The sequence below is a fragment of the Lytechinus variegatus genome, chromosome 7 (genome assembly GCF_018143015.1).
Source record: "Lytechinus variegatus isolate NC3 chromosome 7, Lvar_3.0, whole genome shotgun sequence".
Lineage (NCBI taxonomy): Eukaryota > Metazoa > Echinodermata > Echinoidea > Temnopleuroida > Toxopneustidae > Lytechinus > Lytechinus variegatus.
The window spans coordinates 5,873,866-5,900,276 of record NC_054746.1 but is presented as its reverse complement, the minus strand read 5'-3'; the positions used below and the strand labels follow the sequence as shown (position 1 = coordinate 5,900,276).

The 26,411-nt window shown below is 34.8% G+C and overlaps 1 protein-coding gene across 2 annotated transcripts in view; it reads right to left on the bottom strand.

Moving 5' to 3' along the window:
- Window positions 1-8,993: 8,993 nt before the first annotated feature.
- The window catches only part of LOC121418293 (YLP motif-containing protein 1-like), a 52,516-nt gene continuing 35,098 nt past the window's right edge, over window positions 8,994-26,411 (bottom strand). For both annotated transcript variants that reach the window (XM_041612073.1, XM_041612075.1), the window contains 4 exons: window positions 21,440-21,491; window positions 19,130-19,251; window positions 14,769-14,950; window positions 8,994-12,941 (listed from right to left, as the gene is read on the bottom strand). In XM_041612073.1, coding sequence (XP_041468007.1) covers window positions 14,804-14,950; window positions 19,130-19,251; window positions 21,440-21,491 — 321 coding nt within the window. In that variant the 3' untranslated portion in view covers window positions 8,994-12,941; window positions 14,769-14,803. The remainder of the gene's footprint in view (window positions 12,942-14,768; window positions 14,951-19,129; window positions 19,252-21,439; window positions 21,492-26,411) is intronic.

Sequence of the window (26,411 nt, the reverse complement as noted above, 5' to 3'; positions counted from 1 at the left end):
TGAATAGAATTCAGTTCTTACATTAATTAATCAACGCTATATGAATAAAGAGATAAAGGAAGCATGCATGCCCCCCCCTCGTTTAATGTCATATCATATTCTTATCCCAGTCTATAAACGAGTAATAACTATATGTTCTAGAGGGAGGGGAAGGGAGACTAGCCGAGGTTCGCACAAGCTGCTATTCAGTACAGGAATAATTGCTTTAAAGCTTATGTATACTTTTTGTAAATCCACCAAAATGCACCTAACACTATTCCAATTCATTGCTAGCTAATATGAATGGATATGCCCTATAACAGTAATGATGTGGATATGAAATGAAAATGTGTTTTACAGGAGAAATTATGCGATTTTACATGGAAATTTAACTTGATCGGGTCACCCGATCAAATCAAAATATCTGTGTGTTTTTTGTCTTTCAATTAAACCCTATTCCAAATCATGGAATGGGCTGAAACTTTCAAGATATGTTCTTTGTCTGTAACTTTTGGATATCTAATACTAAATTTATAAGATAAGTGCTTGAATGCCCATTTTTTTAAATTTAAAACAAGCATCGCCGAGAGAGGGCGCTATATATCCAAGATTTGAATATTTGAAATTTTCTCAGAGAAGTGCAGTTGGAAAAATATTTAAAGGTCTCTACGCTTCAGTAAGACTGTCATATTAGATGATATTCGATTATCAATCACATTACTGACCCTTTATCAAAGCTATACACAGGCTTTAAGAATCAAGATGAATTTGTCCATTTTATCAAAATTAATCCCCATTGTCAATATACTTGGTGAAGCCTTTTCCTTTACATCATTTTCCATTTTGATTAAAAAAAGGCCAAATTTGAAAGCTGAAGCAAATGCCTGCGTGGCCCTCTTTAGTCTGGCACGTTATCAGTTTTTCGTTTTAACAGTTCAGTGCTCTCTCCGAAGTGCCTTAGCCATGGGCAGGTGGCATCACCACCCTCCCATATTGTTCAAGAAGTGAAAACTTCTCAGAGGGAATATGAAGAAAGAAAGGAAGGAAGGAAGAAAGAAAGGAAGGAAGAAAGAAAGAGCGAGCAAATTAGACTATCAACAAGAGTCGCGTAACATTGAAGTACCTTTTGCATTAAACTACATGTAATACAAAAATGTGTCGTTTGGGACATCGTACACCCCCATGATATATCTCTACGCCGCCCTTTCGACCCCCCACCTTTATTATGTTCATCCAAGTGCCCCTTTCCATATTCTTAAACATGTTAAAAGGGTAGATTCTTCGTAATTCTTATTTTAATTTTCCCTTTTTATTTTCCTATCAAAACGTGCCAATTTTCTTCATTTGGTAATTTCTGTGTCCTATGCATGCTTACTTCGATTACAAGATATTTCTATTCAGCTAGGTAATTAGAAGTTTCACAACATTCTTTATAGATCCCCATTCAGAAGTCAACACAAAGTGTAGAAATTAAGCGCGAGAAAGGAATGGCACAACGAATGAACGTATTCCTAAAAGGTCAAGTCCACACCAGAAACGTTGATTTGAATCATAAGATCAAACAACCATAACCATGATAAAGCTGACAATTTTATCAAAATCCGATGCAAAATAAGAAAGTCAAGACATTTTAAAGTTTCGCTTATTTTAGCACAAAACAGTTACATGCACAACTCTGATATGCAAATGAGAAAGTCGATGATGTCCCTCACTTACGCTTTCGTTTTTATTATATGAATAATTTCAATTTATACAGAATTACAATTAGTGACCAACTTGACTGAACCATAAAATTTTGAAACAATCCTAACTCCACATGTTCAGGGAGGGATACATTTTTTTTTCAAGTAACAATGAGAAAATTAAAAGTCCCTTCATTTGCGTATCGACCAGGGCCCCCGTTGCATAAAATTTACCATTATGGAAACTTTGCCTAACATGGTAACGATGATCAACAGCCAATCAAAATCAAGGATTCCATGCAAGTTATATAATTGCATGGCAGAGTTCCCATCACGGTAACTTTCATGTAAAGGGGCACAGATGTGCATTTAATTGTTTTGTGAAATTAAGAGAAAATGTAAGTCATAAATTTCTTATTTTGCATCAAAATTTGATGAAATTTTCAGTGTTTTTCTTGTTGGAATTTTCTTTTTATTCAAATCTACTTTCTTTTGGATTGGGCTTGTCCTTTAATCAAACAGGGGCTTGGGGTTCTGATATATATATCTTTTTTAATTTGAGGAAATAACTTCAGGACAATAAAAGTTACACGTATTCCATTACGATTTTTCGCACCACCATGCACGCTGGACCAATTCTATAACACAGGAAATCTATTGAAAACGCCCGTCAAAATGACAATGAACAGCTTGGAGGTCTTTATCGGAAAGTGGTAAACCAGAACAGTTTCGTCCTTACACTGTTAAAAAACCCTGATTTTACAGAAAAACAAGATTTTGCAGAAAGCAATAACAGAATCATTCTGTAAATTCATAAAACATGAATTTTTCTACATTTTAACAAAACAGGGGAAAATTGTGTTTTATTTAAGGAAATTTGTAAGGTTCCATATAGGCCTACCAAATGCCAATTTCCTGTAATTTCACATGATATAATGTAGGATTACGCAATCTGGTAAGATTAGAGGTGTTCTCGAGACTCTGCAGCTGCAGTAACTTCTTTTCAGGATAAATGTTCTAACAGTGTAGTTTAAGAACTGATGAAAATTTGCATATAAACTGTACGTCGATTCACCATTGTCCAGTATTGTATTGTACTTATTTTCCGTCAATTAAAAATAATAACAATGATAGACATATTTGAAATTACAAAGAAATTATTTAAAAGACGGTGAGATTGCCCTACTCAGCGTTGATAACTTATCAACGCTGTTTTACAGGGGGGGGGGGGTCCCTACATAGATATACCTGTGAATATAATACATGAAAAGAAAACACGAGTTGACTTGCGATAAAGACGTTGAAAAAATGTGAAAAAGTAAGAAGAAAAGTATTTACAATATATATAAAACAAAGTAAGAATGTGGGATCTGAACTAAAAGTTACAAGAAGTCTGGAAAAATGTTTTTAAAGACTTTTTTTAATGCATCGATATTTTCCAATAATTTCATGTGATGGGGAAGAGTATTATAATGAGATGCACCTCTGTATTTGATAGTGCGACGAGAGTATTCTGTTTTGGGTTTGGGTAAAAGCAAAGTTATGAGAATTACGATTCTGGAGGGTTTGCAAATGTTTGGTAAGTTTTTTTATTAGAGGATTCAGTTAAAATATCCGCATAGTCGAAAAGGGGTAAGATAATGGCTTTGTAAATCAAATTTAGATTTGTCTCATTAATAAAATAACGGAGTCTACCAAAATATTTGACTAACTTACCAAGCTTTCTACATAGGTTTTAAATATGGACATCCAACTTCAGTTTAATGTCAATTACTAATCCGAGATATTTAACATTGGTAGACTGTTGTATTGCAATAGTATTGATATTCACATTTAAAACATTATATTTACTAAACATATGTCTCGAGCCTATCAGTAAGGATACAGTTTCGATATCAAAATTTAACGTCAACTTATTTTTGCAAATCCATTTATAAATAAACGACAAATCATAAATTAGGACGAAACTAATTTTTCGATTCACCGATCTTCGACAAAGACTTCTTGGTTGTTGTTTGTCATGAAGAGCATTTGGCAATATATTTTCTATGTCCTTGAAAGCGTTGTGTCGCGATGCATAACCTCCCTATAGTAAAACACATCAGACACCCGTGAATAACACAAAATACTGTCAAACATTTCTTGTGATGGGACTCGTATCGACACAATGCATTTTCCCCCGCTATCATGAGCCCCACCCCGTCTTATTTTCCCTAGGTTTTGGTATAAGAAATTTGTGGATGAAAGAAAAAATGCACTTCGAATAACGCCGCGTGTACAAAGACAGAAAAGAGAAAGTGTGGCGATAGGTATATAGGCATACAGAAGAGATCAGTAAAATAACAGATGATGAATAAATTCTCACCAAATTTTTGGCTAAACCTTTACTATTCATTTGATATTGATTTTTTTTTTGGGGGGAGACACATATTCATCAACGTTTTAGTTATTTGTATTATTATATTTGAAAAACATAGCACCGTCACTATATGATTTAGGCTATTTGACAAAACTTACTACAATGTTATTAACAAAGAGAACTGATTGGGGGCGACAATCACTTGATTTTTTTTAATATAGAAAAAAAAAGTGAAAGGGATGAATAAAAAAAATAAATATATCAGAAAGACCAAAAGAGGTCTCTGAACATGTAACTCTTAACATCAATTATACCACTACTTCTACAACATACTACTATACACTGGCGTCTTGTGGAGGGGGGATGGGGGCTTTGGCTATGCCCCCTAAAAAAACTGACCAAGAAAAACGGAGGTTAAAAGAAAGAAAAGGAAAAGATATAAATTACATTACAAGAGAGAAGTTACATTTTCTGAATATGTCTTATCTACCCTCCCCCCCCCAAAAAAAAAATGTAAAGGTCAAAATTTAAGCCATTTTAGAACATTAGCTCCATCAGCTATACCCACCCTCCTAATTTTTTTTTGGTCTCATTACATCCATCACTCCTTCTGATCCTACTACTACTACTACTACTACCATTATAATAGCCCACAAGACAACCTTATGCACTTTTGAGTATTGCGTTACTTTCAAGTAAATTTCCCGACTGATATTTTCTTTCATAATGGCATCATATATTCCATAAGCTGATTATTTTACAAAATATGCTGGTATAGCTGGCATGATATCCTGTTTATTTTTATTTAGAGATGGGCATAATTGAGCTATGATAAGGAGTGACAAGTATTCAAGGCACTGGCATAGACCCCGCCCCCCCAAAAAAAAAAAAAAAAAAAACAAGGAGAAAAGGAAAGAAAGAGGGAAAAATATATTTTAAAAAAAAAATTAAAAACACAATTGGCTTTTCTAATTGAAAAAAGTAGCTTGCTCACAAATGTATTGGAATATTGTTGGCCTGTTTGGCCCCTTAATTTTCTTTTATGCATTACGCTACAGATTCGGGAACAAAGTGGGACAAGAGAATGTATTGAGGGTCCTCGGAAGGGAGGGATGTTATTATAGTTTACTTTTAGATAGTTTGTGTGTGTTATCAATTGGGAACTGTTGCGCAACCCCAAGCCCGACAGAAAACGTTTTCGCACCAATTGATACAGAAGTATGCATGAAATGAAAATATACTTTCATATTGCTTTGAGGCTATACTTCCCTCCTAGGCCTGTAGATTACACTATGTAGCTTTGATGCAGATTCAGTATTGAGGGGAGGGGCGAGAGGTGTAACCCCCCCCCCACCCAACACCATGCTCTTACTTACATAGAAGACATGTACAAGGGTAACCAAGAATACAACTAAAAACGCTGTAGACCGCCACATTTCCAATTTTGCACATTTCATCAAATTTTAGAGTTAAGAAGATGAAAGAAAAGGTTTAGAATAAACCCTTATTATAAAGAAGTGGCATACCTTCCGACATTCCAAGTCTATATCCGTTGATAATACAAAAAGACTGGGGCCATTGCAAAGTTTTCTACAAAACCCTATGGACAAACTATAACAATAGGAGCAGTCATTCAGGGTGAGAATTGTTTTCTTTCACTTAAAGTATGGGTTGTCTCTACTAATAAATAAAGAAGGACAGTTGGCAGGCATGAAATTGGAAAACCGATTGTCTGTCATCTTCTCAAACAAATGTGCATTCAAACCATTTTTTGTAGACTACTATCGTGTTCATCCTCACAAGGGAATAGTGTAATTGGATATCAATTGCATAATTGCCTTACTCATAACTTAGCATGAGCGAAATGTTCCGAATTAATCAGCAAAATACAAAATTTCACTTCTTTTTTAAAACAAAGACAGACCCCAACAAAGTTATATAATTATAAAACTAGCGTCATTTGGCAAGGCTTTTATCAACATTTGCCACTCTCCACCCAGGTGTCGTAAATGGGTAGCCTGTAAGAAATTCCTTAGATGCTCAAGCACTTCATCAGAGTAGCTGTGCTTAAGCCAGGTTACAGTATGCAAGTGCTATACACATATGTTGCATACTATATTTATATTATTCAGATATATCATTTTTGTTCATGATTATGATTATCTACATATTCATATCCACTTACCTGTACTATAAACAAAATCCAGGCATAGTACACTATAAACAATGTAATATCACATATTACATCAGCTATTTTGTTTCAATTTGGTAATATAATGTATTGAAAAAAATTGTTCAATATATAAAAAAAGATCACACAAAGACAGTGGTTCCCATTGAGTATTTATTTCAATAACACCACATTGACATGAAAGCCATTTACACGCAAGCAAGTGAAACATGACTTGAATAGTGCAAATATAAACAGATATCATAAAATGAGCATTAGTATCATAGTTCTTAATCTAAATCTGCATGACTTCTGCATTACAATAAATGACAATTCAATACGGATTCAATCAGGTGTTTATAAAACAAATGATTTTTCACCCCCCAAAAAACAACAGCACTCAACTTATTTTCAATTTGAATATATCCCCCTAAAGATATGAATGGGGTAAAAAGAAACTGAAACCAGTTTCTATTCAAAATGACATACCTGGACAGAAACTTGCTGTATCTAAAAAAAATCCAATAGCTTTGTATCAAAAGTGAATTGAGAGGAAATTGGTTCAAAGAAAACACACATGCATTTATGAATTTCTGTAATTATGTACTAACTATATTGTTTATAAAGGAGTAAATCACAGTTTATTTTTTTTTAATCGAAAGAATAATTCCAGGGAAAATCATAACCTGTACCAACCCAATATAATGGTATTACAAATTTGAAATGATATATTGTGTAGCTAGGACAACCACTTTCAGTTATCATTGCATATTTACCACTTCCCTTCCGCAAATAAATTTAGTTTAGTGAACTGTTTTCATTAAAATATTGCAACCACGCTTTGATTACACAATGGCATATATCAATGTACTAGTACACCTATACATTTGAGAACAAAACAAGAAGTTCATTCCGGTCCTGAAGTTACCTGGAGTTGTGTTTTGAAAGAAGCTGCAATATGGCTTTATCAGTGCTATTCATGATCATCAATGAGCTTTTCAATCACTTCTTTTAAAATTACAAAAATTACAATTCTATACTTTCTACAAGATTATGAAAAGCTTGCTTCAAAAATGTGGCATGTTCACTTTTGATGCTAGGGGGATATCAGTAATATCAGGGGATATCAGTAATTGCATTACTGATATCGGTTTAGGCCGAACAGGCAGAGGTTCCCGCTTTTTAGTAAAAGGTTTAATTGAAAGAGTCATAAAACAATGAACCAGATAATACCACTTTTGCAAAGAGGGCCACAAATACCCAAATCTTTGTTGTCTCTTCTAAAGTAAATTTTTTTTCCAATGTTTGTTTTTAAGTTTTGATATTTTTCAAAACATTGTTTTTGAAACATTTTGATTGCTTAGCCATTTGTGTCAATGGGGATGTAACGCATGAAAGGCTGTGGGGACCCAAGCACCCCCCCCCCTTCCCCCATCGGTGAGGTTAAAAGCTTTTCATATCTTCCTTCAAGTTTCATGTATGCTCATTTTGAGGTATGACAATAAAATTACCCTTTGCATTCAAATACCACAATTTCCTCAAAAGTATCTAAGGGAAGCTAGAGCCAACTTTCCATCATGAACAATAACTGAATTCTTGCAGCCCATACACACTTCACTGCCAATACAACTATCAAAATCTATGTTACTTGTAAGGTTGCTTTTAGAAAAGAATACAATATTTCAAAACTCAAGTCAAGCTCAGTTGGACTTGGACAGAAAAGTTAGAAATACACAGAAAAAGTAAATTGTCAATGGAAAATTACATTCCTACCCATGTAAACCTTATACAAAAAACTTGGAGAAACTATCCAACTTTGTTGTAAGGGCCATTAAAAATAACAGCATTATTAATAAGTGAAGATTCATAAAAACGTTTGTTCTCAGTTACCATATAGAATGAAGTCTTGCATTGTATATTTTATGGTGAATCACTCTCTGAACAACAACTTGAAACACAACATTTTTTTCTTTTGATAATTTAATTTGATAGAGCGAGGAATATAATGATTTGCAAGAACTTCACGACACTAGTTGCTAATGCTCTGGGGCGGTATTCTGAGGTCATTTTATCTTTAAAATATTTTATTTCATCTCTTTTAATAAAATTGGTATTCTGAGGTAAAATTTTATATTGCGTATCTTTGATGATACGTGATAGAGTAGTGGCTGTGTAGACATACCCATCGTGTATCTGACCATTGCTACGCGGGTGATGTGCTTGCGCCAAAGATACTTTGAAGAAAAAATAAAATAAACATAAATATAAATGAGGGTTGGGGCTATTTTATCTCCGCGATGTTGATTACGGCAATATTTCTAGGTGAAATAATTCCAAATGTTGACATGTATTGAAATGAAAAAAAGATAAAATTAATTGAGAACACCTTGAAGTTATTTCTGTACAATCAGGAAATAATTCATAAGACTTTTCTTGACTAATATTGTCTTTGAAATGATGCTTGAAAAATATACAATCCTGCTCCTTCGCCACACCTCCCAGCGGAATGGATTTCCATTGTTTGAGTTATATAAGAGAGCTAGAAAAGCATGTTTCTAATTGGATATTGATTGAAAAATAAGTGCGTCTTACAGAGATAAAATTGTTCTTAGAAAACCAATTCGGAAAGATTTTAAGGGTATTCTATCTCACTGATTTTAACGGAGATAAAATATTTTATTTTATCTGAGATAAAATGGATCTCAGAATACTAACCCTGTGCATTTGAAACAAGTGTTGTGAGTTCAGTTCCTCAATACAATCTAAATCAAATATTGAAATGTCAGGGTTTTAATATGTTGTGAGTTGGTTCACATTCTAAGGTTTTGAGAAATGCATATACTCACGTCAATGAAACCAACCCTAAACTAACTGATGGGATGTCACTGGTAAAGGCATGATACTTCACATTTGTCTATCTGGATTCGGATTCCCCAGTGAAATGTGGCTTAGAAAAAAAGGGTTTCACTACTAGGTCAGCAGACTGAGAAGGCATTATCACTTGAAGATACTACAACACATTGAATGCACTACATCAAGATGCATGTCATTAAATCAAACTAAACCTCTTCAATTAATGATGTTTCAAGGATGGTAAACAAACAACTATTTACAACACTCACCATTCATTATGCAAATTTGACATGGTGCATATCTTTTTTTTGGGGGGGGGTAGGGCAAAATACAAAATTAAAACTATTTTCTAGACTCTTGAACATTCCATCTAAAGAAGTGTTTAACACAAAGATTGATATTAATTATTATTTACACATCTTAAACTAGCTGGAAATAATATTTGCATGTCATTGCTATACGTCATCCTCTGCATTGAGCCACGATCTTATCATAAATGAATAAAAAATTTCTGCTTCATTCAATTTTGGCATTTCACAACTTGATAAAGAGTTTAAAAATATTTACAAAGCAAAGCCCTGGAACCATATTCATATCTGATTTAAATTTCATCAAAGTCACAAGGATCCCATAAGAGACTCCTGCTAGTTAAAAATACCTAAATCTCATTATTCCACTGATTGGTTACCTAGCAAACCATTACACATCAAATATACATTTATTCTTCAAGCAAAACATTTCGCAGCTCAAATCATCACATGAAAAGTAATCAATTTTCAATAATTCTAGACTAAAATGAAGCAAAGAATATTTCATTAAGTACAGCTTTGGATAAAGACATTAAAACCGTCATGTCTCCAATAAAAGCGAGTGGGATGTAACAGTTTGCCTGGCAACCATCGTTAATGACAACTACAACTACCTACGAAACTATATAACACGACACATGACAAATTTAAGATCTCCAGAAATGATTGACTGATCGAAATATATCAGAGAATTAACACTGCTCATATTCCAGAAAATTTGTGAACGCAATAGATGGTACAGTCAGGTGGGAAAAACTAATGCATTAAAACACAAGAAAGGTCTACATTAAACATCTAATCTAGATTGTTTAGTTTATAAAAACTCTTATTGCCAGTGTATGCGGTGCATCCTAGTGGGGAACAAAATGGAGAATTATTAACGATTTATCATAACTTTACTTGAACAATAATTCATAAATGACACATCTTCGTAAAAGCTTAGGTTCTCCTCTATCATTTGAGGCACTCTATAATATGCACACACTGCAAAAACTCTGGTGTTGATTTAACACCAGCCCGGAATATATATATGTCTACACCAGAGATGTGTTAAACAACACCAGTTTTTGTATTAGTCTTACACCAGAATGACCAGATAGGTGTTTATACAACACCAATTAGTATCAAAACAGCATCGGTTTGATCCCAAACTATTTATATTTCCCACTAATATTTCTTTTTAATATGATATATAAATCAAGGAAAAAACGACAGCTGAGTGATAAAGCACTATTTGATTACATTCACGCTTAAATTGCAATAATTTTATGAAATGAAGATGTTTTTCACTGCTGTAATGGCAGAGTTTGAGTTTCCCTCACCATTCGGCTTGGTTCCAAACATTCAATCTGACAGATATGTTGGTTGCTTCTGCAGATATCTACTGAAAAAGGTTTTGTTATATAAAATTACAAAAATTCAAGTTTGACTCCAAACAAACAAAACTCGCTTATCTTTCTAAAATTAAATTGTGACAGGAAAGTATCTAGATATAGGATCTTTTTCCTTTACATTCAGATACTATCCACCAAAGTGAATCTGGTATGCTCTTTCCATTTTTTTTTAGAAATGCTTGGAGTATACAAACTGGAACTTGTATCAAATAAAATAAGGAGGCTTAATCTCTACCGAGATGTGTCATTTATGAATCCTTTTTAGATCAGTTAGATAAAACCTGTTATTCTCAGCTTTGTTTCTAGGACACACTTTATACACAGTTGATTGCTATGCCAAAAACCACTTGCAAATTTTGTATTTTCTCTCAAGACCAATACGCAAAATGGATTCAAATTGGTATACAATGTGTGATCGTACTCTGACAATGCTACACTGCCATCTTCACAGGGTATTTGTTTTCAACTAATCACTGCATCATTTATACACCATCTGGGCCCTTTCTTACGAAGAGTGGAGACTGATCCGATCGACCACAAATATGGAAAGTCGGCAATGTAAACATATCTATTGTTCAAACTATTTTCTAGATACGATGTACATTCATACATTCAAAAAATTCAGCGTCCTTTTCCTTGTTAACAAAGGACATTGTGCACATTTTCTGCCAACCCCCCCAAAAAAAACTATGATGTTAGAAGATTTCCATACTGTTGAGGTCGATCGGATCAACAGTAAATTTTTGTGAAAACGGGGCCCTGATTACTAACTCCTTGAAAGGCTTGTTCACATATGACCACACTAATGATAGGAGGGGTCCCATTTCACAAAGGGTTGTTATAAAAAAAAACAAATGTGCAATGTCTATAACAAGTTTACTATCAGCCAACCAAACAAATGATTTCAGTAGCTTAAAACAAATAATTGCTAATTCATGTAACTGCTCCTTGACCGGAGTCCTTTTTCATAAATAAAGCTTGTTATTGATTTTAAGTTACAAGCTGCTGTTAAAAGCTACTGAAATCCAAGGCCAGATTCCTTTTTCATAAATAAAGCTTATCATCAATGTTAAGAAAAAAATTTTGTCGTCGAATCATAGCATGTTTTACAATAAGGGTTTTATGCAGAGGTCCTGCAAGATTTTTGTAAGACCCAAGTTTCATGGCTGTCTATATTTTTGCGATATCTGTGACCAAAAAAGTCACAATTTGATACATTCTTCTACCGGTAATTCAATTACAATTACTTCATGTACATGCATATTGTTGAAGGGGGTGGGGGGGGGGGACTGATGCAGCCAAACAAACCCATAGTGAAGGCAATGAACCAAGCATGGATTAAGATGTTGTTTCTACATTACAGAATGGAATCTGCAATGAGAGGTATCATGTGCAAAAAAACAACAACCTTGAAGCAACTGTTATCTATTGTTTAGCCTGATTTGAAAATTATGCAGTCAATCAATTTCAACTTACACTGTTGTGACTTAACCCTTTCTACATTTCATCTTTTTCTAGGTCTGGCTATTGCATAGTGCATTCCAAACCTTTAATCTATTATCCCGCCATATATGAACAAGCCTTTACTTTGAATTCTGGGAGTTCTTTGGAGAATTAGAGACAAGTCCACAGTTGAGAACATACCCTATCACTAACTGTATCCAAGCAAATTCATTGCTATGGCCCGGTTCATAAAGTGATACAACTATCGTAAATTTCCAATTATTGAAATTTCCTTGGAATGCTTGATTGTGATTGGCCGATGAGCCCTGTTACCATGGTAGTTGCAATAATAGCAAAGGTACAATAGTTGTAACTCTTTATGAAATAGGGATCCCCTGAATCGAGCAGGTTATGTCAGTCACTAATAGCTGCATTCCCTGACCTCTAGGTGAGTGTTCTGCTGACACCAGTACGTCGGTAGAGGATACCCACTCGAAGACAAAGACCTATCTTGCTGGTAGGGGTCGAAGCGGCAGTATCAGGGGTCTTCTAGATGTCAAGGGCTCTGGGACGCAGTACCAGGCTGCTTTGATAATCAGATACAGTCATTACCACTTGAGCAGGGTTAAGAGGGTTTTCTCAAAATTATGAACCAAATTAAAAACGGTGCTAGAAGCTATTTACAGATGTATCCTTGGCAGAACTCCTCTTTTCAGATCGATGAGATTTTCCATTGACATTGGGTAGGACGGCCTAGGGATTGAAAGTTACAAGAAAACCAATACACTTTATTACTTCTACTCAATTTATTCAATCATTCAGAATATACACATGACTGGGATGTTTCAAAAAGTGATGTTTCATCAAAGTTATTTGCTAGTTATGAAGCACAATTTCCCTTTGCGTTATAGTGTAATCAGTGGCAAAATGAGGCAAACATTTCGTTTGGAGGTGGGCTCACGCAAATTAGCCAACCCTGGGTCGTGTTTAATAAAGGCTTGTTATGACAACAAACGCACAAAATCTATATAAAGTCTACCATCAGCCAATCAGAATGAATGATTTCAGTAGCTTTTAACCTTTGCAAATTGGTTACTATAACCAGTTTCATGAAACAGGCCCATGATTGTGGGTCACATGCACTGCCCGCAAAAGGCATGTATGGGACTACACAGAAATAGTTGGCTTCCATTCCAGGAGTAGCTTGAATCATGGGAGTTTCACAAGAGCGATCCTCTTCAGTGTCCCATTGGTTCTGACGATGGAAAGAACTTCATGGCTCAATACTTCCATCTTTCTGACAACTGTATGTGTGTGGTATTGCCCTTGATAAACCACCAACATCACCGGGGCCCGTTGCAGAAAGAGTTGCATTTAAACTCAAGTAAAATAATCAATCGCAAGTCTCAATTGCGCACTGTTGATTGGTTGAAAATCAAGTTGCGCCTGATTTTCTGACTTGCGTTTAAACGCAACTCTTTCTGCAACGGACCCCAGGTCACATCCATGCAGGATTTTTTTTTTTTTTTGAAATATATATCTAACTATTCAATTAATACTTCACACACAATTAACTAAGGTGTCATATTAGTTTCATTCTAGGACAACTGTTGGGATTCATTTTTTACAGAAAAGTAAGAATTTTGACTAAAGCGGACAAAAGGCATGCCACATCCCCGTATACTGCGGACATGTGCGATTAGATTTTCAGGTGTGACTCCTTTTTGGACAAGTTGATAATTTCTATAGATCACACTGGCATATAAAAAATATCTAGATATAGTATCCTCCTTTATCAACAATAACAATTTACAAGAGCATGCTCTAAATAAACATACATCGGCACATAGATTGATTAAAACCCTAATGCAGATTAAAGTTTTCGGACTTTTGTTAATAAAGGTACCAGTGAAGTACTTGTACTACGAATAATCGACAAAATCCACCAGTCCGGGGTTAGCAATAACAATTTGGCATGTGTGAAAAGGAAGACTTGGATTATAAATCTGTGTAAAAACTTGGAAGCTATCTGCAATGGAGATACTCAAATTGCCAATATATATACTGAACTTACACGAATGATTATTATTTATCCTTTATTATCAATGTTTCTAAAAATGTTTAAAAATGTCTTTAAAGTTTAATGGAAAGGTTCAAAATTCTTTTTAAGTAATTTGTATGATATCTATACTGGTGATTTTTTTATTGCATTGCAAACTAGAATCTGCCAATATGCACATATTACCCATGCTAAGTGCCAATACCATGTAACATCAGTATGTTCTGTCAAATAAAAATAGCCTCCAACATTTAAACTAAAACATGAATTAAAACAATGGCCTTAAACTTATAAAAATATCAAATCAATTAACAATATTCAATGAAGTAAATAATAGAACTGAGTTATATATATATATATATATGCCAGTCATATCGCACTGTTTAAAAAATCATTTATAGTGTTATGGAACTAGAATTCTAGAAACACTTAAAAATCAGAAATAAAAACAAGTTTTCTCACCAGAAACTTGCACAATATATATATATTTTTTAACAAATTAAAGACCAAATTATGCTCACCTGTTCGATAGAAATTACTTTACATTTTTTTCGTGTTAGATGTACTTGGTGCGGTTGAGAGCCTTGTCTGCGTAACTGTCGTCGGTGATCTTGGCCCAATCGGTGGCCGTCTGCCCGATAACGAAACCTAGAGCACGCATACGTTCCTGATCACGGCGTTCCTCAATGTCGGCCCAACGTACCTGGTGTTCGAAAAGAAAGAGGAAGGAAAGGAACAAGGTTAGGAGCTGTTCCTATTGCTATCTATTTCAAATATACTTCTGGCGAGGTATTTTCCTTCATACCATACTCACAGTGTATAACCCAGACTGTTAGAACTCAGTCACATTCATTACACACAAGTTTGCCCTACTTCAGTCTCATAATATCAAGGTTGGAATTGTTGTAGATCAAATTATTTCCAAAATTTCAAATTATGTTGGAACATTTTGATAAACAAACAACCATAATAATCTATCAAAGCTACTTTGAAGAAACAATATAAAGACTCAATCAATTCAAGCCCCAAATACACATGTCCACATCACTGGAAATAACATTTCTCAAGGACTAATTTTTAAAAGATAGTTGTTTCTTGGAAACAGTTGGTTCCAAACTGCAAAAATTTCAACATGGAAATATTTTTTTTACAACTCTACTGGAACTCTTTGCTGCTTACATGTACTTTGTTCTGCACTGATTCACTGAGCCTCAAAAGAAACAAATACAAGTACCAAACTATATGATTAGTACCATTGTAAGGGTAACCAATTAGCAAAAATCTTAATGTGTGTATTTGACCTTGTGTTTCAAATCATGAATATGTATGATTTTCTCATAAATCACATTTGTTTTGCTGATCTTGTTACCCTCACCTGTTAAGTATCGACATTCTAGCAATCAACTCCAATCATTTTTCAATATCAGACAAATGATGCATAAACAGGAGTATATTATACCATTTATTAAAACCTTAATTTGGGCTCTGTTCACACTATTGCGCAAAGATGTTAGGCCAAGTGAATAGATTGAACACAGCCTCAACGAGAGCTGATAAATCGTATAATGAACTAACAAAGGAATGCATTATTTGTTTTATGCGACAATAATCCTAGATCTTATACTTTGATAATGTGTTAATGTCCCATAGCTCCTTTTCTCTAATGTTAACTACTATGCAGCCACACCCAGTGGTTTAATTTACTCACAATCGGACCAATTTGATGTGCTTACTGTACATGTATGCGCACATTGTACTTGGCATAATTAAGCAAAACACAAATAAAGCACAGACACAACCTCACAGAGAGAGGGAGATAGAGAGGTACAGAGAAAGAGAGAGTAAAAGCAAGGGATAGATAAATATATAGAAAGATAGATAGATGGAGATAGAGAAAGAGAGTGAGATTGATAGAAAAGAGGGGATATTGAATAGGACTACATTGAACACTTTTCAGAAAGAGAGAAAAAAATGTGATGGGCTCAAGAACATGTGACTGCACACTTCCAATCATAGTTGATCATTTGAATATGATCTTGGAGTGAGCTGTATAAAAGTACATAATTGGGGAGTGCAATTATATAGAAATACTTCAAAATGTATTTAAATCATATGAATGCCAATGCAATAAAAATTGTCTTTCACATTATCTGGCCAAGAGTCAGTCGTAAATAGCTTCATGCAATTGACAAAATAAGTTTGTCAGAAAAATACCAGGTATTTTGGTAATGTGAAAGCAAACTACGTGTAATTTCCCCAAAAGAAAATACCCGCTAAATAGTAGGTACTTGGCGAAATCACAAGAACTTTCACACAGATTTTTCCAAAGTCGCAGGTATTTTGGCGATGTGAAAGCAATTTACGGGAACTTTTAGCCCAGCGTGTCGTTGGGCACGGCGGCGTGGGTGGCTGCTGGGCTAGTGATTTTGAATCTCGCGCCTTGCCTGCTTATCAGACCATACTGCGCATGCTCGTAACTTTGGGAACTTATCCCGAAGGGTATGTTTCGGGGCAGTGTGAATGCAGGAATAATTAATGGGTATTTTTTAGCCCAAACAAGTTCTCGTAATTTAATGGGGATTCTTGTGATCGAGGCGGTTTGAAACCACCTAGTGGTACAATAGAGGCATCTCATATAATCTGAATACATATGTAAGTATTGATTATTCATAACCCACCTTCTGTAGTATAGAATACAACATGGCATTTTAGGAGATCATTTCATATCAAATAACCATCTCCACATAAGATGAGGGTAGACTACATGTATATGCGAGTATTAAAAACTATCAAAAACTTGAGATGCTATTCTGAACAAGTGCATAGTTGTCTTCTTACAAACAAGAATTCTAAACAACATCTCAAGGAGATTTACCTGATTGCAGGTAATTCTTGCAACCAGAGCATACCAAGGTAAATATTTGGTCAACCCTTAATAAGCCCCACATAACATAGTTATCACTCATAATATCTTGGAATGTTGTTAACTATTACCATCATCACGTTGATTCTACCCTCCTCCGTTGGGCAAGATGACGACTCCATATGCAGGTTTCCATTCTCGTCATACTTCCGAAATATTCACTTTTTCGCCGCCGCGGCCGAAAAATTTGCCTTGCCTTGCATCGCTGCGGGCAATTTCAGTGCGAACTCCGATCTAATCAGAGGCTATTTCTTTGTGGTCATTGAAGCATGGCTCTAGAATGGCTTCCTAATAAAGGAAAGCCAACGTTTACACTCTACACCTACCAACGTTTACACTCTACACCTATCATGATACACCTTTTCTTTGTACTATTAGCGAGACCTGTGTTATTACTGATATCTATTCTTTATATTCTATTCATTTGATTTCAGGCAAAATTAAATGAATAGAATACGAATACAAGGGATATGGAAAGAACATGTACCGCGGACCAGTGGCGAAGGATAGCCAAAAGGAATTCTTATCCTAATTTCTTCAACTAATCTCTGATCACCGTATAAGCCTGTTCACAGTTGTAAACTGCGCAAAGGGCATTTGAGAATATAGTAGTTGATCATGAGCTAACCGTGAACTGGTTTACTGCATGATGCACAGATGTGGCATGCTACCATGATGTTATGATATAGACATCACCATGTCAACATTGTACATGGACTATGCTTTTCAGATGCTTATTAATGCGCAATCTAGATATACAAACAAATGTAAACCTTCGTGCCTCAGTGGGAAGATAATTTGAATGTAGATCATGTGACGGTGTTCATTTCCTTGATCAATTATATGACATATTCTTGAAAATTACAAGGAGTGACATATTTGTACATATCATTTTTTGCACATACCATTCATCTCAGTCGTGTTTAAGGAGCCCCAGATGAATTTCCTCCCACAAACATTTTCTACCGTAGGAAACCATCTCAGTTTGGAGCTCTAAACTACAACCATGTTCATGTCATGTCTACGGAAATTCTGAAAGGTGATGGATGGTGGAGGCTAACACACTTACCTGGAGTTTGACTTCAATATCAATGAGTCAATGATAAAATGTGGTTTAGTAGATATATTTTAAAAAAGAGAAGTGTCTTTCATTCACAGGTCACTATCATGGAATCACCACCACTTTAGTTCCCTCCTACTGACATTGTCTGTGGGAGGGAACAAAATCTATTTTGGAGATCCACATACTAAATGACACACGGGTCATGTCATATTCATATATATTCTGATTTCTGAAGGCTGGCATATGGTACTTACCCAAAAGTTAGTGCGAAAATTAATAATTTAATTAAGAAGCAAAATGCGGTTTGAGAAGAATCGAAGATATATTTCAGGAAAAAGACAAGATACATTAATATACGCTGTTCCCATCCATGAAGAAATAGGTTCATATTCTTCCTGTACTGCCTTGTTAGCTGTTAGTTTGCACAGGTTTAATGTACATCCTACTGTTCCTACACATCGCATATTATGGAATATGCCTGTATATTCCTAATAATAATAATACTCAATATTTATAACGCGCTTTTCCCAAACGGCCCAAAGCGCTCACAATTTCAATTAACATATAAAAGATACAAACAAAAATCAGAATGACATATTAAATGAAGGCAATTGCCTAGAACAAGAGAGTTTTAAGTGACTTCTTCCTACAAATCTGATTAGGTTTGCAATGTAACAAACCTTGATCAAAAAGTGGGTCTTCATGCAAGACTAGCACAGAGCCTTCTGCACACACCACTTCCACTCGAGTGTAGGGTTGGTAAAGCAGACTACACTTGCACTGTGAAACCAACAAAGTTGGATACATGAACACCGACAGCAAAAACGAATCCATGCCCCTCCCCTCCCCCCCACCCAAAAAATAGTTTTTTTCCTGGATATTGAAAATGAACTTACTCTCTTCTGTCCTGGGAGTGTCGGCCTGGAGACGGTGTCAAACTCGTCTCCTCCCGACAGGTAGTCCTCCATAGACTGGTAACTGTCCTTCTTCTTATACTTCTTGATACCATCAAGGGCATCTGTGGTAGAGGAGAAACCAACAAAGACTTCGGTAATGCTGGTGATGAGGGTGATATCCAAAATATAGGAAGTCATGGGGGATATATATCGTCAGCGGTCAACTTTAAAGATTACTATTATTTTGACACTCAAGTTCCCCGGCCTCAAAACATATTCATTGCTAAATAAAAACATGAACATAGTTAGAAAGACCGAGACAATTGCTTTACTTTGGTATCTTTATTTTTACACAAAACCGAGGATCAGAGAAAATATCGCAAAAGAGCTGTATGCTTGTAATTTTTTCTGTTTGAGCGGTTTAGATTTCCCCTGTACAAAAACGCCATAGGAGATACAGCAACTCTAATCACGATTTCAATGCGTGCGATCAGTCAAAACCTTGTATCGCTTTTTCACATGCAAAGCCAATGCAATGCCGATACGACAGTTTGGCATATTAAAGTTGTTTGCTCTGCTACAGTACACATTTCCAATGGGATTTGCGCATTTTATCAACAATTTGTATGGCATCGCCGTGAAAATCCCCTCAAATATTCATTTATGAGTAGAATAAGTAATTTCATTTACTGCAAAATCTAAAAATTGATTTTTTTACCAAAATTGACTGATACGACAGTTCAGATGAACGTCAACGATATACACAGGCATTGCTTGGATTAGATTTGGTACAAGAATAATATGTGCTACATGGCATGATTAATTTCTCTAGCTTTCACAATTCGTGCAGTGGTAAGTATGGAAAAGCAATCACATGTAGACCCCTAGAAGAAGCCTAACGCAATCGGCACAGGTAGATCAAGAATGATTAGATGATAGTCTCACCAAACAGCTGGTTCAACCTGAAATTAACTAAGTTTTCACTTTTCAGCTTTAAATCTTCCTATTCTATTTATTAAAACTTGTGAGTAAATACCTACACCTAATTAATTTGAATTAATCAAATCCATCTAATGATACTAATCGGACATTGTCTGCTACCACTGTTTCATTTAAAATGAAAACTTTGAAACAGATCTCATGTTCCTGGTCAAATGTATACAACCTTTCAAAAAATCAAAACTGTGACTTTGAAATTAACCCACCTATAAATTTCACCTACAACTACAGACATCAGTATCGTGAACAAAGCATTTTTCTCCCCATATTTGATGATTATTTGAATACAAAACAAACGGTGACAACCTTGTCAGAATAACACCTTGGTTTAAAGGTCAAACAAGGCATTTGATTGTCATCCCACAGGGCTGTACATACTCCCCTAGGGCTATTACACTGGGTATCAGAATTCCACAATGCAACAGAATACTCCTTTCACCAAGCATTCCCTGCATCCAAACTATCATGATAAGGATCAGAGACTTTATACAAAGGCAAAAATGTTGATAAATGCACACTGGAGTTGCCACACAAGATGCTTCAATATTTAGAAATGAAAGAAATTTATTTTATATCTTTGGTGATAGCCTGTCCAAATAATGTTATAATAAACAGCCAGTCACATGATAGAGGTCAGTACATTTTGACTCTCTTACTTATATCACCCTTGGATGAGGAAAAGAAAAAAAAAACCAGGGCATTGCAAGAAATTTAAGGTCAATTCAAAATTAATCATTTTTATAAGTCCAAAAATCAGTGGGAAGGCCTTTGAATAACCACCAATTTGTAGTTGCTTTGTGTACAACTGAAAATCTTTGCACAATAAGAACCCACTGCACTATTCATATAAGAGTAGGGGGAAACCCCGGTGTAGTGGTCCACCTGCATTCCCCCCAATCAGTTATATCGGGAGGAGAGACCTGCGGGTCATAGTGATTCAGTTCGCTTTTCGCCTCCCAGGCACAGGTGACGCCAAACAAATAATAATAAAATCAACTTTCTTGCAATGCCTGCCATCACTCTTGGGACTTATGATTGATTCCCAATCAAATTTAAGTTTCTTGCAACATTTCTATTAGAATTTCTTTTGTTTGAATTCATACTTTGATTAAATTTTTATGATAATCTCAATTTCATTTTTGTTTTAATTTTTTTTTCTGATTAAATCAACTCAATTTTAAAATGATGGGTCTTTAATTTAAATGATTTCAATATTGGTAATCACTCAAGGCCAGATGATTTTGAGTTCTTTGACCATCAAAACATATTTAAAAAAATTGTTATGATCATTAACTTCTTCTATCAACCCACCTAGTTTCTCTTCTGTGGCAGAATCCCATTTACTCTTAGTCAAAGCCAGGGCCTAGAAAATAGAAAGAAAAGAAAGAAAGTGTATTAGAATTCAAAATAATAATTTTCATCATACAGAGTACATATTGTTATTTCATGAAGGCTTAGCAAATGTCTTGAATTGTAAAATCATTTGCACAGAGAATTAGATACATCTAAAATGATTCTGACAATATAACAGCAAATTGACATGACTGAATATAATTTAGAAACAAATTTTATTAGAAGCCTGATAAAGATAATTTTTATTCTTTTTCATTATTTACGTTATGAGTTTACCTAAAAATACAATTGCTTTACTTCAACTTCTACTTTTTAGAAGATTGCAGATATGCAACAACAACAAAAATCCTATAGCTTTGTTTCCACTTCCCCAGTAAGCCTTTAACATATTCAAGATCACTTCAAATTTTGTCAAAAATATTCATTTTTTTTTTTACTTTAGAAGCTAATGTTGGCATCCAAAGAAACTAAGCTTAGAATGTGACAGCCCCCCCCCTCAGTAAAATTTGTATCATTATTTAATGCTTCAGGTAATTGGTGCAGTCACATAACACTGACTCCAAACAGACCACTGGCATGTTATGAAATACAATGCAAACGCTACTCTCAACCTATGGCCAATAGCAATCATCGTAGCATATTAAAAAAAAAATGATTGCATTAACTGCAATGTACCAATAATCATGTAAATCAAGCGAATGATTAATCATTAACCTTTGTGTTATACGGGGGCCCAAGAGTTCATTTTGTTGGTGTGACTACAACAATACACAGATGACAATTGTTCAAATTGCAAACATCAAATAACTGCTAAATCTGCATACCGCCATCTCATGGCCAACTTGTGAAAGCCAGCAACAAGATAAAGATACGATCTAAACTGAGATGGTTTCAGAAAAGCTTCCAGTAGCCTAAGTTTCCATTCAACTTATAGGTATGATTTTCATTTTTCAAACAATAATAAAAATAATTTTTTTATAAGAATAGAAACCATCAAAAGTATGCACTAGTCGAAAAACAAAAATTACTTGGTGCATCATGAGAGTTTCTTTAAAACAATGAGACATTTAAAAAGACCTAGTTTTGTACTTGCATGGATTTTACACAATTCAAAACCAGGAAATAAGTAAAAGCCTATTTACCTACCAAGTTAATAGCACTAATAAAAACAAGAATATGAGTAATAACTAGGAAAAATAATGAATAAAGATACATAACACTCTTGGTTACCTTTCATGGTACATTTCACGTTCAAAACAGCATCAAAGTGTTCCTTGGTTTACATCAAAATCACGTAAAGCGCTACGGCAATCGTTGAATTTTGCCTTCTCTTATTCATTACAAATGTACTCATACTAGCTAGCAAATGGCTGGTGTGTTAACACGTATCATCATGCACCACACCGAGCATTCAATTTTGCATGACAATAAGCATGAATAAGATACATTGTGTATCCACTAGAACTAACCCAAATTTTGGTCTACTTTGAACTTCACATTTCTTTTTTTCAATACACACACATGAATTTGATGACAAAACGGCCAATTGGATATAAACAAGGCCTAAGAAATTTTGCAGGGGCTCTGTAAACATCAAGACTAAACAACCCCAAGTGTCTAGATCTATTGTGATTTTCTTCCTAAGATACACAGCTTGGGAAGTGAGGATGGGAGCTTAGTTGGAATGTGGTATAATAATCATTAAAAAAAAAACCATAAAATAAGTAGCGACCATAACTCTTCCAAGTCAACCTTCTTGTACATTCCGCATTTTCACATGATATCCAAAAACTAAGACTTGACTACCATTTTGAGAAATGGGACCGAGAATTAATACTGTCTAACAAGGAAATAGTCATGGTATATATACTTGTCAATTCTTATGTTTCTGTATGTAATTCATTTGATAGTTTAGCTCTTATCATGCCACAGCAAGAAATTTGATTCAAAATAATCTAGGAGTTAAATAGAAACTAAGCATAAAATGGTGATGAATAATTTATATGAACTTTGAATAGAATCTACATAATTGATATATCCTATTTGTATTCAAGCAATAAATAAGAAATATCTTCCTGCTACACAGACTTTCCATAGACATCACAACCGCAGTCAAGCCTAGTTTTCAATGATACTGTAATATGGTGTGGGATGTATAACATCACAAGCATATAGGCCATTTTATGCACACGAAAATATAGGTCCATTTAAATTTGCTTTATTGAGGTTGCATAATCACTACATGATGCCTCAATGAGGCATCATGTAGTGATTATGCAACCTCAATAAAGCCTCATATGGCCCGAATTCACAAAGGTGGTTTTGAAAACCCACAATTGAGTCCATGGTTTATGCAGATTTACTGTATAAATTACGCTTATTTTACCGCGTATGATGAAAAATGTCCAATGCCGATGCGCGCTTTTGCCACAGTGCGCCAAATTGATGCCTGTTGCCGTGGTTATCCATGCTATTTTATTAATGAGTCCACTCTTCAAACAGTAGACTCATGGACCTTTGTGTCATATATTTAATTTGTCTTTATCAAAAGGAATGTTTTTTCATGAATTAAAAAAGGCCAAAGTGACACCAATTTTTAAATCTGGGGACAAAGGTGAATTTATGAACTACAGACCTATTTCTGTTTTATCTGTTTTTTTTAAGTTATTAGAGCGTATTGTTTACAAGAGGACTTTCGAATTTCTTGATAAATGTTCTATTCTTGATGAAAGTCAATTTGGGTTTCGTAAAGATTATTCCACAAGCATGGCTCTTACAAGTCTCTCTAGTAAAATAATAGATGCTTTTGAAAATAATGAGTTCGCAATTGGAGTTTTCATCGACTTATCCAAAGCCTTTGATACAATTAACCATAACATATTGCTATCTAAATTATATCGTTACGGCATACGTGGTATTGCTTATAATTGGTTCACCAGCTATCTTAATAATCGTTTACAATGTACTAAATACAAATCGTGTGTGTCAGACTTTAAGACAATAACCTGTGGAATTCCCCAGGGCAGTCTCCTCGGCCCATTGTTATTCATATTATATATTAATGATCTTTATAAATCAGCAAATGAGCTATCCTTTATACTATACGCCGATGATACAAATATATTTCATAGCAATTCAAACTTGAACTCCCTTTGTGATATTGTGAATGCAAATCTTGTACATGTATGTGAATGGTTTAAAGCTAACAAATTATCTTTAAATATCAAGAAATGTAACTACATGGTTTTTCATAATAGAAAGAATGTTGATTTGAATGATGCATGTGTTATACTCGACAATGTAATATTACCACGGGTAGACAAAGCCAAGTTCCTTGGAATTTATTTAGATAGTTTTATGACATGGAAAGATCATATACATGAGGTCGAAAGTAAAGTATCCAAAAACATTGGTATTATATCTAGAATTAGAAATCTCTTGCCAAGTCACATTCTACGTATGTTATATTGTGCTCTGATACTTCCATATTTCTCGTATTGTAATATTATTTGGGCCAACTCCTGTAAGTCTAGCATCCTAAAGCTTATAATACTGCAAAAGAGGATTGTTCGTATTATATCTGGATTACATTTTCAATCTCACACAAATCCTGTATTCAAAGAGTTAAAATTATTGAAATTTAGCGATATTAATTTGCATCAGCAAAGTATTTTTATGTACAAAAGCACAAACAACATTTTCCCCTCGCAATTTAGTAATCTCTGTCATTTTAACTTCAATTCGGATATTCATAAGTATAGTACGAGAAACGCTACCCAAATTCATTTACCGAAACATAGAACCCGAAGATACCAGTACGATATTCGTTACTCTGGGCCAAAACTTTGGAACAGTTTACCAGCTCACCTACAAAACTCTCGTTCTTTGCAATCTTTTTCTTATAAAATGAAACTTTATTTAAATGCAGATCATTGACATGTTGACATGCTTGAACTACCTTCCATTTCTATTGTTAATTAATGCACATGCCTTACCTGTTGCTATGCTAGACAAATGTCAGTCAAGCTCTATATACATGTACCAATGTCACGTCATTGCGACCAGTTTACTCTTTTGTTCAAATGAACTTCTAATGCCTACATTTCTTCTCCCACTTCTCCATCTACTGTATGTTTCTTTTATACTCTTAACTTTCTTTTTTTTTATATGCAATTACATATGATGTCATTACGTAACTTGTTATTTACTTGTATGTGGCGACCCCAACTCAAGCTCTGCTTTTCGGGTTTTCGCCTCCTTCAAATTTGTGTCGAAATATATACTGTATTCGTTACTATGTCAAATATTATTTTGTATCTGTTTGAAGGAAATAAATGTGATTTTCAATCAATCCAATCAATAAAATAGCGTATCTAACCATGGTAACAGGCGTCAATTTGGCGCACTGTGACATAAGCGCGGATCAGCATTTGACATTTTCTATACACGCGCCCGATACGCGGTAAAAAGACGTAATTTATATAGGAAATCTGCATAAACCATGGACTCAAGCGTGGGTTTTCAAAACCACCTTTGTGAATTCAGGCCTATGAGTCAACAGTCTATTCCTATACCACATATAAAGAATATTCATGCAAACCAAATATTCATAGCAAAAGGAGGGGTCTGGTTAGTTTTTAGTGCCCTCATGATGCCCATGCAACCAACATCCTTTGGACATCGTTGATGCTTTCCACTTCTGGAGCTCATTTCGTAAAGACTTACAACTACGGTAACTTTGCCATTATTGTTACTAACATGGAAACTTTGATTGTGATTGGTTACCAAGTTATGTTACCATGGTAACTGCTATAGTGGCAAAGTTTCCATACATGTAGTGTTGATGAAACAGAATCGCTGTTGACCATACAAATTTGTATATATTATCTTAGAACTAATACATGCATTTGAACACTGCTGCACCAGAATG